This window comes from Rhododendron vialii, chromosome 1a (genome assembly GCF_030253575.1).
Source record: "Rhododendron vialii isolate Sample 1 chromosome 1a, ASM3025357v1".
In the NCBI taxonomy this organism is placed as follows: Eukaryota; Viridiplantae; Streptophyta; class Magnoliopsida; order Ericales; family Ericaceae; genus Rhododendron; species Rhododendron vialii.
Genome location: NC_080557.1, coordinates 46,389,410 through 46,404,902, shown reverse-complemented (window position 1 = coordinate 46,404,902; position 15,493 = coordinate 46,389,410). Strand labels below are relative to the sequence as shown.

The 15,493-nt window shown below is 37.4% G+C and overlaps 2 protein-coding genes across 2 annotated transcripts; both read left to right on the top strand.

Moving 5' to 3' along the window:
• The first annotated feature begins 1,396 nt into the window (after positions 1 to 1,396).
• On the top strand, positions 1,397 to 2,111 carry LOC131332231 (transcriptional regulator SUPERMAN-like). The gene is made up of 2 exons (XM_058366325.1): positions 1,397 to 1,821; positions 2,036 to 2,111. Exons 1-2 carry the CDS (start codon positions 1,397 to 1,399, stop codon positions 2,109 to 2,111), a joined length of 501 nt encoding a protein of 166 aa, XP_058222308.1.
• A 12,160-nt stretch (positions 2,112 to 14,271) lies between these two features.
• LOC131321709 (transcriptional regulator SUPERMAN-like) lies at positions 14,272 to 15,400 on the top strand. Its single transcript, XM_058352607.1, has one exon. The coding sequence runs from the start codon at positions 14,331 to 14,333 to the stop codon at positions 14,931 to 14,933; it is 603 nt and encodes a 200-aa protein (XP_058208590.1). The 5' UTR covers positions 14,272 to 14,330; the 3' UTR covers positions 14,934 to 15,400.
• The last annotated feature ends 93 nt before the right edge of the window (positions 15,401 to 15,493 follow it).

Here is a 15,493-nt window from a genome sequence, read left to right as displayed (position 1 = left end):
GAACGAAGAAGGGGAAGAAAATTCCATGGGGAGCCAACTATTGATTTGACTATTGGTCTAATATTCCTGAAACATCAATTATATGAAGAAGGGAATCTCTGAAGTCTGAAGAACCAACAAAATTTGAGGCAGAGTATTACTTCGATTTTGCCATATAAAGTCTGAGTAATAATTACAATTAAAATATTTTCCTATAATTTAAAAAGTAATCCATCCGTCTTGATTTAATAGTCACTCATTCAATTCTAACCGGATAAGAAATGAGTTATATTTTTAAATTGATAATGAATTTTGTATCCAATATGGATCTTATTTGATAGATCTCAATTAATTCTATAAGATAATGTTTTCAAAATTACATACTTCATAAATTATAAGATATGATCGATTGAAAAATGACACGAAACTTACAAAAAGAACTATTAAATTCAGATGGAGGGAGTAATTCCTATGATTTTAGATAAGATTTTGAATCTTTTAGCCAAAATTTCTGATTTCACCCCTTGCTCTAGTTCGATCAAACTAAATACAGATCGAGCTCGTGCTCACACTCTAAAAAAAAAAACTTTAAAAAATATTAGTACTGTTTGCGACATTTTTTTATTACTAAAATAGCATTTTATAAATACATTTGTATGTTTGCGATCTTTTTCGAGTCGAGCTTTGCGACTAGGTCAAATTTGACTCATTTATGAATCGGACATAAAGTTTTGGCCTAAGCTTGTTTTATGAACTTAATGAGTTGAGCTTGAACGAATCAACCCTTACCGAGGTAAGCTCTGACGAAGTCTCAATTACGAAACAAACCTGAAATTTCAGCCAGAGCTCGTTTGTGAACTTAATCAGTCGAGCTCGGACGAATTAACTGCTACTGAGCCGAGACTCCAGCTGCTCGCAAACAGCTCAATTGGTTAACAACCCTAATTATAAATACACGTCTAGTTCATTTGTATATCTGCTCTCCAAAAGCAACGTCTTAAACGCGCAAACTTATGAGCCGGGGGTGTTGAAACTTGAACATCATCATTCATCATTATTCTGCTAGATAGCTAGCCAGAACTCCCGCCTGGATTTGGTAAAAAGCAAAGTACTTTAACCCAAAGCTTCACCATTAATTGACCCTGCTCTCAAGTAATCTCCATATATAGTAGTAGCAGACAGTTTCAGCTGTTGAACCAATTCCTACACCCCCAGTTCATGATTCTTCACTATAAAGCAACCCCCTTCATAGAAGGACTAGTACTATCTCTCTCTCTCTCTCTCTCTCTCTCTCTCTCTTCCTACACCCCCAGTTCATGATTCTTCACTACAGTATAAAGCAACCCCCTTCATCCCCCCCTAAAGGACTAGTACTACTCTCTCTGTCTCTCTCTCTCTGATGGAGAAAGCAAATTGGATGAGAAGCGACAAGGTGAAATGGGACAGCAGTAGTACTAGTGCAAACATGAGCTTTGAAAGGGATAAGACAAGTGGGCATACATGGCCACAGAGGAACTACCCATGTGCCTTCTGCAAGAGGCAGTTCAAATCAGCACAAGCTCTTGGGGGTCATATGAACATCCACAGGAGAGAGAGAGCCGAGTTGAGATCATCACTAGTACTCTCTCCCAACCCAACACTGGATCATCCTAACCTTAACCCTAATCCTAAACCTAGTTTCTTAGTACCATATGCTTCTTGCCATTCCTCTCTCACTCCGTCTCTTAGTTCTCTCTCTTCTTCAAAATCATCATCAACTTGCATTGATGAAGAGAAGATGATGCTGCTCAAGGCAGTAGTACCGCAGTCGACTCGGGTTGATCAGAGGAAGAAGATCATGAGGCATGGAGAGTTTCTTGGGTTTGGGAAGTTGAAGAACTTTATGGCACAAGATGAAGAAGAAGAAGATGAATGTAGAGTTTTGAAGAAAAAGGAAAAAATTGGGAGGTTGGAGCTGGGGAGGGGTTTGGTTAGAGAGGGAAAGGAGGATTTGGATTTGGAACTCCGACTCGGGTTCTCTTCTTAGGTTTTGTTTGGTTCGTGAATTTGCATGCAGAGATTTATGGATAGAGGAAAAGAAGCAAATTTTACTCCATTCTTCTGGTTTCTTAATTGGTCCATTTTCTGGTTAAGTTTACTTTTTAGTTTCCACGTCTTCTTAATTGACTTTCCTTTGTAAATCTCTCCGAAGTTGATGATGTTAGTGGAGTATCTTTTAGTAGACTGCAATTTGTGTCTTTTTTTTTAAAAACGAGACTGATTTACTCGCTCTTTATTTCTGCAGAAATAGACAACTTTAAATTCTATTAAATAAAACTTTACAATTCCTCTTGGCTTTTTTCCATGCATAAAATTAAGAAGGAAAGCATTGTTCCTTGTGTGAAACCAAGAAACACAAAACGAACATGGTCGGAAGTATCGAGGAAAAAGCATCTGCAGCTAGAATTCTCTGACTTCAAAAATCAAACAAACAAAAAGAGAAAAGCGAACTTAATTTTAACTACGACTTTTATATTCTATTTTGTTTTTTCAAAAATTGACCACTCATTAACTTTAGACTAGGAAATTAGTTGAGATGCCACTTAATTTAAACCGGATATCTAGTTCTAAAAAATAAGTAAATAAAGAGGTACGAGATGAATTCTTTTCGGTCCATAAGTACACTTTGATTCATTATTTTTGGCGTTACCACGTGTTTTTTCCATATTATTTTCAATAGTATTGATGGTATGTGTTCAACGTGGTTAGTATTGCCAAATAAATTTGAGTCTTTATGGAGATATTATTCAGTACTAGGCACCGTCGCGTGATGCTCTTAGTTCCCTTTTCACCACATGTTGGGGTGAGGCCTACACATTTTATCATGGACCTCATATGAATATATGGTGAAAAATGGGTCTGGAGCACCACGTGGCGGTGTTCCAAAAGAACTAAGGAACCAACTTAAACCATTGTCGTACCCCTGAGTTGAGTGTCCGTTTAATCTTCTCTTGTTTGACTCTCATAATTAATCAAGCAGCTATCGATTCTCGATTCTTACTAGTGTGTTAGGGGGACAAAACAACCAATTACGCCAAATGTGACAAACTCAATAGTTGACAGTAAAATTGATTCTCCAAAACTAAGTAAGTGCGCGTAAGTTGATCCCGACACATTTTTCAATTAAGCTCAACAGCCCTGAAGAATACATGATTAATGTACCGATTCGAGATCAATCATGTCCTACCGATATGTACTACTGCAATACTATCATTTCTATGTCTTTCCCGACGTACGTTCAATTTTCAAGAGAGAGAGAGAGAGAGAGAGAGAGAGAGATGGGTAAGACTTGATTAATAAACCAGTGCTAGTACGTACACTGGTCCATTTGGAATGATTCGAAGTTCTGTTTGGTCTCTAATGAGAGGAGGGGATCGATGTGTTGTTATGCTGTTCCCAACCTCTCTGATCATGCCTTTGCATGTTCCCAACAAACATCTGTGTGTCAGTGTTATGATGGCTCTTTCCTTAATTAGCCCAAATAATTCTCTTCTGAATACTCTCTCTTTCTTCCAACCAAATGTTATTGTTTTGAGTGTCTGTGGCATGATGGCCTTTTCCCTTATTAGAATATTTTAATTTGGTTCTCAGTATCACAATGGTAGGACTACTCGTACTCTCTGAGGAGAGATTAGTTTAGCGGTGGTGTGGTGGAAACTCAAAACATGGTTGGATAAGGTCAAAAGTTGAGTCATCGTTAACTTTTTATTGAGGCTAAATATATGTACTTTTAGCATCAATCACATTACGTGAGACTTTAGTTTTAGCCCGACATAAATGTGGTGAGATTTTTGAAGAATATAATGTGATGAGACAATACGATCGAGATGATGGGTACCTGCACCTCTTTTTTAGCAAAAAAAAAAAAAAAACTACTCTCTCTCTCTTTAGGCGCAGGGGAAAACTGGATATATGGCAAGAGAAATAGACATCTAGGTGGGGAGGAGGAGATCGACCTGTCAAAGTGTGTTTTTTTTAGCGAAAGAAAAAGAGAGGGTATGGGGGGATGAAGGAATTCAAGGGAGGGGGCATGCGTCACCTTTCCTTTCATCCATGCAATTTTTTAAAAAAAAATTTAATTTAGGTATTTGGTTCATCTTACACACATCTCGTTTAATTTTGGAGGCCCAATTAAGACGGAACAATGTTCTGTAGTACGGGTCAACGGTTTAATTTATTGCAGGAAGACTTTTCTTACATCATGAGTTTTAGGAAAAGAGTAATGCCATTGACACTATATTTTGCTTGATTTTATTGATAATTGATCGAGTTGATGCTATTCTACAACTTGTAGTAAGACAGTGCTATTCCTGTACTCCCCCCTTGTTGGTTTCGAGGGACGGAGGAGGCTAGGTTAGTCGAAACATAATTATTGGTTTTAAGGACAAAATTGGTGACCCGTAAGAAGGTGTAAAGAAAATGCCTCGAGTCAATGTTCAAAACAAGTATATATATAGTCCAAAAACGGTATATGACCGGGAACAACCACATTATTTGCTATTCATAACTTGTTATCGCAGGCACGTTTTCTTAGGAATTAGAAATCCCTTACTAAAGTGGTTATTTTCTTTTCAATCGGTAAGGAAAAAATAAGATATTTTAGTAACCGATTAACAGAAAATACAAGCCCAATAAAAGAGAGAGTAAGGAATCAAGGAAATGGTAAAAAAAATACTCCGCCAAAGAGGTGTTTGAACTTTGAGGAAAAAAAAAAAAACTGGAATTAGCTCAGTTGACGAGGACTTTTGCATCTCACTAGGAGGTCAGGAGTTTAAATCTCTCCACCTACATGTAGTGTCCTTCCCTTAGATAAGCTATTTATTTCTTTCTTCGTTTCTATCAGGTAACGGGCTTATGGGTCTACAACGATGATTCAAACCGTTCGCCTGTATTTCTTGTCAAAAACAACATTTGGGAAAAAAAATCAGCTTTACTGGCCATTAATAAATAAATAAAAATGTATAAATGGACAGTTAGTGTTTAAATTATTTGAACTGTCAGTTTTGTACAAATTTTTAAGGTATTTACCGATGATCAATGAAGTTGATTTTTTTACACCTACATTGTTTTTGAGTAGTGCTACATGTACCGACCTCCCCGGTACCGAAATCGTACCGCCGGCCGCCGGTGGGCCGTCTCCGGCCACCGGACGGCCGATCCGAGCCGTCCAAAAATTTTAAAAAAAAAAAACGAGGGGGCCTACGCGGGAATCAACGGCATCCGAGGTGTGTAAGGTGCTTGATCCGAGCACCCTTTTTTCGTGTATATATGTATATTCCCGCGAATATACATATATACACGAAAAAAGGGTGCTCGGATCAAGCACCTTACACACCTCGGATGCCGTTGATTCCCGCGTAGGCCCCCTCGTTTTTTTTTTTTAAAATTTTTGGACGGCTCGGATCGGCCGTCCGGTGGCCGGAGACGGCCCACCGGCGGCCGGCGGTACGATTTCGGTACCGGGAGGTCGGTACCAATATCATTTCTGATTGTTTTTAGCAATTGAGCACGGGGATGAACAGTCAGGATGGGATTTGGTGGATATCTTGGGCTGGTGGAGGCCATCTGCCCCAGTTTAAGTCGGATGAAGAAAGAGGCCCAGTTTAGAGGATTTTGTTGCCACAGAAAAACCTTTTTCTTTTTTTTTTCCCCTACAATGCAATCACAATTATATCATTTCAAAAGCTCAACGGCACTTGCAATGAAATTCATCAAACGTTGCAAAGATAAGAAAATCTTGAGCATCCCAGCTAACAAAAAAGAAAAAAAACAAATTACATTAGAAATGGCTACCTAATTACTTTCATCAAGGCACAACACACTGCACTAGCAGAACCGACACTTCGTGTCAGTCAATGGAACCAGCCAACGACAAAGAAAAAGACATCCAAGGACCACAGACTCCAATCAATGCATAATCGTAATATCACCGTGGATTCTCAAAACACCTACAACGAAAACCGTACCTAAACCACCAAGGAACTGCTATCCCAAATCAGCTTAGGACGAGAAGGACAAATGCCGGCGACAGAACGTCGGCTAGCCCTACAATGCCAGAACCAAAAGCATTGGATGCCACCCAGGGGTGAGCCTCCGCTGTCACGGCAGGCTCTAGCGCGAGGGAAAGCAACCGTCAGCAAAACCTGACGAAAAACACTCGACCACGGTGAGCACTAGATACCACTATCGAGAACCAAACACGTACACAACCAAAAATAAAAAATTTATTTGCCCACCACTATCACCCACCGGATCTGAAAAAACCAGATTGGGATTGTCACTGGAATCCTGTCCTTATTCCTGTTAACCGTGGAATTTCAAAATAATCGTGGACCAATAATTTGATAAATGAGTAGTAGCAGTTGTAACACTGATGTTGTTATCGTCCATATTCGATCTTCTAATTGTCCTTAACCATAAATCCAATCTCTCTCCTCTTCAATTTCTACGTAGACTTAATTTGTCACTAATCAAACTACAATCACATCTTAATCTCACTCTACTACTTTTTTTGATAATTCAGGTTTCCGGACCAGCTTAACCGCACCTCGATTATTCGTAAGGGACCCGATCCTGCCGTTCATTTGAGGGATTCTCAATTAAAGTCATAGCAAAGTTCTGTAAACACTAGTTTCGAATGAGTTGATAACATCTGAAAGGTTTCGAATCTAAGACATTAGGAAGAAGCAAATCCCTAAGTCATCCTCCGGGTGAATCCAATTGGATAGCAGACAACATTTACTTAATTAATCACCGACGTAATTTCTTTGTCTCGTCGTCCTTTTGAACCACTCTGTGAGTTTTTGTCTCCTCCACCTTAGAAGCAAAACTAAATTGGAATTTGATCAAGCAATATGACTAATTTAATTTTCCCTTGTACTAATCCAATTCGAATGGGTAAGATTAATTCTTTTATTTTATATCTCATTTTTGCTAGGATGAAATAGACGTCGAAACGGATAAATTTTTTGAGGCCGCTCGAGGTTAATATTAGAAGGATTTAGAATTCCAGCGAAGGATTAATTCTAAGGATCGATTCGAATCTAGAAGAAGATATCACTTGGAACGATTCGCATAGATTCGACAAAATGTGGCATAACAAAGTTTGAGGATTTGTATGTAATTGATTTGCAGATGCAATGAGTTTTTTTTTTTTATAACTTTTTTCGTTTAAAGAAACTCGTTGAATCTGCGACTCAATTACAATATCTTCCTTCTTCCCGTGATTTGTCCTTATCTTGAAGTTTTTTTTTTTTTTTTTTATAACGTTTACCAATTTGTTAGGTCTTATTCTTTACGTACGGATTTCATGCAAATAAATTAAGATAATAATTAGTAGAGTCATCGGAATTTAATTATTTAATTGAAAGTACTAGTGGTGGAGATCGATCAATCTACACAGTAAAAAATCAACGCAAGCTAGCGATTCTATTTATGTTTTTCGCAGATGACGCAAATTTCTTGATTATATATTTATATTTTCCCTCTTCTCGTGATGGTAATTTTATTGCAGAATCTCATCCAGGGAGATTTAATAGATGACTCGAGCGAGCTCGATATGTATTTTGTATCTCGGTTTTGTTTGGACAGCCAGACCGTTGCGTTTTCTGAAACCACTCGAGGACAATCAAGGAGGATTTTAGAGATTGACGGTCCAAGGATCGAATTCGATTTTTTTTTTTTTCACGTATATCTTGTATGTTGTTCCTATTCTTTATATACGTACTGATTTCATGCATAAAACAAATAAACTAAACTAAGTAGAAGTGTTTTGAATTTAATTAGTTAACTAGAAGTAGTCGTTGAGATGGATCAAACGAATAGTAGCAAATCAACGCAGGCGATTCATTTTATTGTTTCACAAATGAATTAAGTAAATTTTACTTATTGAAAAAGGCTTAGCCGATCCCAAGTGATTGAGACATAAGGCTCAATTTGAAAAAAGGCGTAGCTGGGTCCCTCCAAAGGAAAGATTATTTGGTGATCTTGGAGTGATGCCACCATGTGGCCGTGAACCCGGGGATGCTGTCAGGCAGGGTGCCGAGTGGCATCCAGTCGTTCATCTCGGCATGAACGGCTCGGTGAATTTGAGCACATATAGATCTAAATCGTCCATTACTCGGTCAAAGACCCAAGCTGCCGATTCCTGAGATGAACAGTCAGATCAGCCGCTCAATCGACACTGTTGCCAAATGGGGGTGCTTGGCAGTATCTCTCAATCTCGTGGCAGTGCCCCTAACACCCCGCTTGGCAGCATCTCCCAATCCCGTGACAGTGCTCCTAACACCCTCATCCATCACATATATCCGAGGGGCACACTACCAAGACCCACAAAAATGTGAAGTGAATAAGATCGTGTTGGAGCTGTACCACGAGGCGGTGCCAACCACGAATGATTACTCCCCTTCAAGCTGCAGAATTGCCGGGTGTAAACAATATACTATCATGATGTTGATACGTTGGGTATTATTAATTAGTATTCTCTCGTCCCTATTTAATTGTCTACTACGATTTTGCGTGCATTTTCAATATCTTATATCTCTCAACGTATATTATGTTTTATATTTTTAAAATCATTGTTTTATAGAAAAAATTGAGATCTATCAAACAAAATTCATATTGCATATTTTTAGCAATATACGTCGAGAGTTATAAACCGTTGAAAATACACGTAAAATCGCAATAAACAATTAAATAGGGACGGATGTAGTAGTATTTTGGAAGTAGTAGAAAAATGAATTCTCGTTGGTGATGTCTCAGTGCTGCCACTTTCCATGTAAACATGGCGCCATTTACAAAAGGACACCAGACAATTGGGATTAGAAACCTGCTCTCTAATTATAATTCTCCTTCTACTGGCCTGCAATTAGCCACACAGAGAGAGAGAGAGAGAGAGAGAGAGAGAGAGAGAGAGAGAGAGATTATTGTAAATTTGTAATTGTCAGCACGTGACCTCTTCCTAGCTTAAACGTACCCAGTTTTTTCTGTACACATGGATAAGCGGCCACTTAGCTAGCAACCAAAATGAGGCAAGTGCATGGGACCTCCTGCCCTTTTACTGGAGTACTACTTATTTACATGTGGAAGTACCCAGGAAGTACAACGCGATTGTCTCGATTGCTATCCGGCCTACTACTGGGCCGCCCCTTCCTGTTTTTATTAGAAGACTATAGGTCCGTCGATAGCATGTTGAGAAAGCAATTGCAAGCTGGCTGAACTTCACTCACCCATCTTTAATTGATTGATTAAAATATATAGTAGTACTAGCTAGTGTGTGTGTGTGTGTGTATATATATCTCATTAATTAACATAAGTGTCTTAAAAAAATATCATAACAAATCAGTGTAGGTTCATTAACTTAGGCTCCGTTCCAGAAACTTTCTTAAAAAATAAGCAGCTTATTTCACATTTTTAATCTCAAAAATAAAGTAAATGAAAAATATTTTTTTAATTTTTTTTGCATCGTATAAAAGATCTCATCAAGATCTTCCAAAACAAAATTCATATTGTATATTTTTAGATTTCGATAAACTTATAATTTTTGAGCTTGAAATTGTCTTCTTAAAAAATACTGTAAAGACTTATTTTTGGTTCCGGAACGGAACCTTAGTATTAGCTTAATGAATAAAATTAGAATAATGGATTTCCCATGAAGCCCGTCAAGAACATGCATGTTCTAAGAGCATTTACATCAGAAGAAGAGGCAAACTCCTCTTTTGGCTAAAGCACAAAATATGGTTTGCATTGGACTCTCTTCAAGCTCGTGGAAAAATAGAAATGGAACAATGCCTCTTTTCTTTTGACTATCAACTGTTCATCCTCTATTCATTAGTTTATTATTATACTACTTGTACGCATGGGACTCCGAGCAAAAATGCTAGGATCACCCGCACACACCCCCATTGCATATATTCACCGCATGGTTAGTGGGGCCTATTTTCGGGCCCCACGACAATACAAAAAAATATTCATCAATTTTAAAACTTTTTTTTAATGAGATCGATAAAAAATCAGCACTAACGAATATGGGTATATATGTTTTCTAAATTCTGTTTTTTTTAAAGTAAGAAAATAAAAGAGATAAAAATTAAAAAGATATTTGAATAGATAAGTAGAAGTAGAAAGAAAGAATTGTTTAATACCATAAAATTAGAATAAATAGTCTGATGTAATGTGCTTTCAAAAAAGTGACTTGCTAAAGTAGAAAAGTGATTTTTGGGGTTAAATTTGGCCCAAAATTTGCTGAGACCGATGCAGATGCTCTAAGGGGTTTTCGGTAAGCTAAAAAGTGGACAACTTTTAGCAGCTATTTGTAGTCAAGTTGTTTTCACTAAATTAAAAGTTGTAGAAAATGTGTTGATTGTTCTAGTTTAGCGAAAGAAAATATGTTGGATATTTTAGTCTAGTCAAAACAACTTGACTTTTGACAAAAAATTGCAGAGAAAAAAGTTCAGTGGAAACTAGGCCTAATTTTTTTTTTATCAGAACTAGGCCTAATTGATACTCTAAACTATTAAGAGAAAATTGTCAAAAAAAAAAAAAGACTCTAAACTATGGCACACATTGTGCTTCATTTAGACCTAATTTTATGCACATTGTGCATGTTTTCTGCACCAAATTTGCCTAAACTACTATAAAACTGATTAATTAGGTCTGAGATCAAAAGCAGTACAAATTGAAGTCCAATTGAGGCACTGAAATTGGTTTAATTAAGGTATGCTCTTGCGTTGGCTTCTTTTCCGCTATTTTCTTGTTTTTTTTTGTGTGGGTCCTTTACGGGTTTGTATTTTAATTTGTTGGCAACTTACTACTACTATTTTGTCTCTTTTTGTTAATTATTAGCTTTGCGCATTATTTTCTGGGTTTGTGTTAACCTGTTTGGGATTAACTTTCCCGGCGATAATGCTTTATTGTTTTTTTTGAGATTCAAAGGAGAAAGGCACGACGGCATCACAACGGGATACGCGCATTCCAACGAGGTTGGCACCGGCCAAACACACCTGACAATCACTTGCCACCAAAGCCCCCCGCAAGATAAAAGCTATATAAGTTGGCAAGACACCACCGAAAGCATAGCTATCAAGACAATGAAAAGACAAAAACAAAACAAAGCCACAACAAACATACAATGGCTAGCCATTATCGAATTTCTAATAATATTTCTTTGCCTATCAACAAAAACATACAATGGCTAGCCTCAACCTCCAAGACACAGAAACCAATAAACAATTGACCCATGAGGAAAGAGCAGCAAAAAGTAATAACAAATAACCAAACATAACCTCAAATAAGTACTTATTTGAATTAAAGATGATAAATTGTGAGAGAATGATCAGTCTTGTAAAATAAAAAATAAATACTTAAAAAGTAAGAAACTTAATAGAACGGGGCCTAATAATACATAAACAAACATAAACCACAAAAAAGCACAGCCAACTTCAGAAAATTAAACTTCAGTCTACACGGCCCTTCGAAACAGAGCTTCAAGTCCTCAACCGAATAGTTACTCTTGGATGTTATGTACTTTTGCTTTGATCCAAAAAGCTAGCCACACGAGTCTTGATCAAGTCACAAATTTGTTCCCGATCCGGATTAGCATTCCTGAGATCATATTATTTCTCACAATCCATAAAGACCATACCACGATAATGCTTTATTGTGTTGATTGCTTGTACTTCATCACCACGAGTTAATAGATTTTATCTTTGCTTCCAGTGGTTAGGACATCGTCTTTTCATGTTGAAGACTCGGGTTCAATTCCCGTAAGGGATAGGCATTAATTCCAGGCCTCTTTCAGCCGGCGTTCATCGTTGAGTGATCGCTCGCTATCTGGCTGGAAAAGATGGCTTGGAAAGCTTCCTCTCTCTCTTAGCAAGGCTCGTCGCTACTTTGATTACAAAAGTAACCGACGGTTTCCGAGGCAAAACTATAAAAAAGAGGTCAGTCAGACCAAAATTCCATCATCTCAAACGGAGGAGGATTTTGGATACGGTGATAGAAAGAGAATGCCACTGTAAGATAGAATAGTAGAGGATTAGTTGGAGATCCTCTTATTAATTTTAGACATATCAAATCAAAGCAAGTGAAAATCTTTTGTTTATATTTAATTAATTTCCAACTGGCATGCAATTATACTGTTTCTATTAGTACAGAGATAGTTAGGTGATACAAATAACAAACTGATTTTGATGCATCTGAGCTCATTTCATCGATCATCCTACGTACCAATCACAAATTTTATTTTTCTAGCAAAATGAAATTTTATTAATACTTGATGTGATCAGGACATGTATCCTTGCGATGTTGATTGTGGTGACACCAATTAGGACAATGGTGTGTAAACCCATTGTTTTTGTAATTGCATGTAAATGGGGACCCGTCGATGGGCGAAGGGATTGGTTCTCCGGATTAGTCGCCCTATTGGTCGGATACCGGATTATAAAAAGGGGAAAATTGCACCTAATAGGTTCAGTTTTGGACAAGTATAAGCCACAAAAATTGCACCTGTCTATGTGGAGAATTTTTTGGATGCAAATAGGGTGAGTAAGAGTGGTCGGCTGAGTAAGAGAGATGGTACTAGGATCTCGACTGTCCGAAAATTTGCACGATTGGGATGGACACTGAATACCGCCACGTGGTACCTGATTTGCACCCAAAAATTTCGCCTCTGTTTCATCTCATTATTATTTGTAGAAGATTAAGTGAACCATGTGGAAGGAAGAAGATTTATCAAGATTAACCTACGTAATCTTATATCGGTTGAGAGAGGGAGAGAGAAAGATGAGAAACCGATCGCGTTAGGAATACAGGAATAAAAAAGTACTCCCTCCGTTCTGATTTGTTTGTTCAATCTCGGGTTTCCAATTTATTAAGGAAATCAAATCTGATTCATTAATTTGAAAATATACATAATCTTATCCATTGATTTTAAAATTGGATAGTCAATTTTAAACATTCATAAATCAAAAAGGGAACAAACAAATTGGAACATAAGGAGTAGTTTTCTTGGAAATAAAGGAACCAAAAATACAATATTGTTCTTCAATGAATATTAAGGACTCGTTCCGCTAAGGCTTTTATTTTTTAAATACTGATTTTCCATTTTATGAGACATTTCATTGTCTCATAATATATTACCATCTCTCACAATAACTATGCAAAAAGTTGTCTATGTGTATATAATTATTCATCGAGGTCCCGTTCAGCTAACTAAAATAAGTATTTATTTTTTAAATAATTAAGTACTTATTTTTTGAATTAAAGGTGATGTATTGTGAGAGAATAACTTGTCTCGTAAAACGAAAAAATAAGTACTTAAAAAATAAAAATCTTAGCAGAACGGAGCCTGATTATGGTTTGGTAGACTGAATATTATTAGAGATAATGGTGGAGAGATCATACATCCATCGAAAAATTACTAAACATGAATGTAATTAATTAGTACCTGTTTTCAGATGATTTACATAACACGTTTTCAGAAACTTGTTTAGTTGACTATCATCATCAATACTTGTTTCCTGGAAAGTATACATATCAGAAAATCACAATATGCTATGAAAACATTAATTATTTTTTGTTCTAAAAAAAAAAATTTGTAAAATTTTTTAGTGGGTAATTGATAGTGGTTCACTTTCAACCACACACACACAAAAATGTAATCGGTTTACTCACTGATCTATAAATAAAAACAACGCAAATAAAATTTTTTTTTTTTTGAAAGTGGTTTACTATGTCAATACTATGTTAAAAACAAATTAACTATTTTTTGACAGACTGTTTGAAAGCCATTGTTTATTTACTTATTCACGAGTTACCAAACGAACCAATAATATTAACGAATTACTCGTACTAATAAAATCATATATCTCCTCATTAAAAATCATATATCCTCTCATTACGTCCGACTAAATGCAGAATTTAATCTGTTTTTCTAAAACCGGAACCCGTTAGCAGCCGGCTAACAGAACGAGTCTTTTATTTCAGAAAATAATTAATAGAATAAGTGTCTTTTTTTTTTATTTTTTTAAAGAAAATAACTAACGGAATGAGTCAAATAAAAAAACTTCTTTAGCACCTACTCATGTTTTTTTTTTTCCTTTTGGATTTAACTAGTCATGTTTTGTCCACCACCCCCCCCCCCCCCCCCCCCCCCCCCCCCAATATCACCAATTGCAAATTCCAATATCCTCTTACTCAGCCCAAAAAAAAAAAAAAAAACGTTGATCCTCTCTCCTCCTCTATAACTCTCTCTCTCTCTCTCTCTCCTCCACCTTTCATCTCACTCTAAAAAAAAAGCTCTATCAAAGTCTCAAATGGAAAAATCTCCTAACCACAACGATCAAGAATCCTCAAGGAGCTCATCAGGCACCGATCAAGAAGTGGAGCAGCCCGCGGACTACGTGGCCGCGGGGCGGTCCTACGAGTGCGTGTTCTGCAAGCGAGGGTTCACCACGGCCCAGGCGCTGGGCGGCCACATGAACATTCACCGAAAAGATAGGGCGAAAAACAACCGGCCGGTCGGCCCGGTACCCGCTTTGATCCACTCGAACAATCACCACCCGCAGATGAATTACCACACCAACCCCATCAACAACATAATCTATAACCACCCGGTTTCGGGCTACGTCCCGCCGCCGTTTGACTATTATTCCTCTGCTGCGGCTCAAACTCATCATGAGCCGCAGCAACATAGTAATTATAGGGCGTACTATCCAGCGTCCACGTCCGACGGTGGTCCAAGGATCCCGCAGTTTGGAGAAGATTGGCGCGTGGGTTTGAGCTTGCAATTTGGTGGTTCGGCGAGTCGGGAAGGTGGTGATGAGGAGGAGGAAGAGGAGGATAAGGGGATGAACAGAGGTGGAGATGAAGATGATGATGAATTGGATTTGGAGCTCAGGCTTGGGTACAATCCTTAGAAGCAAGAACGATACTAATTATGATAAAAATGTTCTTTTGTACAGGGCGTCGGGCAAATGCTACGTACAATACAAACTCGTAATATATCAGTGTATACGGTATGCATCCTTTTGAAATTTATCTTGAATCCACAACATCTATATAGAAATTCTAATTGCTTTTAGCATAAATTTATAACATAAAGTGAGTTGACTCAGATTACTTCAACTTATTTCTGAGCCCATACTTATGTTATAATTTTATGAGCAAATACTACTTCTTGATTCAATAATTTTAGTCCATTACGAAAAGTCGTTTCATTTTTCAGATTCAAAACATAAAAGATTTTTTTGTGCATAACTCCTAATTTCTTTCCGTTCAAATTTGAAAAATCAACTGAGATGTTTAAATTTGTGCAAAAACAATAAATTACACTACTTTTCGCAATGAACCAAACTAAAGGATGAAGGGAGTTTTGAATCAGAAATGATACGGATCAGGACACTCAGTTCAGGAAACTCAATCAACGGTCCAGATTTAAAGACACTCTTCCAGGGAAGAGCTTGGGTCTTCCAGGGAA

Bases quoted from the DNA above. Each gene is read 5' to 3' on its own strand.
- LOC131332231 (XM_058366325.1), top strand. From the start codon at position 1,397: ATGAGAAGCGACAAGGTGAAATGGGACAGCAGTAGTACTAGTGCAAAC. The intron at 1,822-2,035 runs GCATGGAGAGTT...ATTTGCATGCAG, and splicing joins CAGAGGAAGAAGATCATGAG to AGATTTATGGATAGAGGAAA.
- LOC131321709 (XM_058352607.1), top strand. From the start codon at position 14,331: ATGGAAAAATCTCCTAACCACAACGATCAAGAATCCTCAAGGAGCTCA.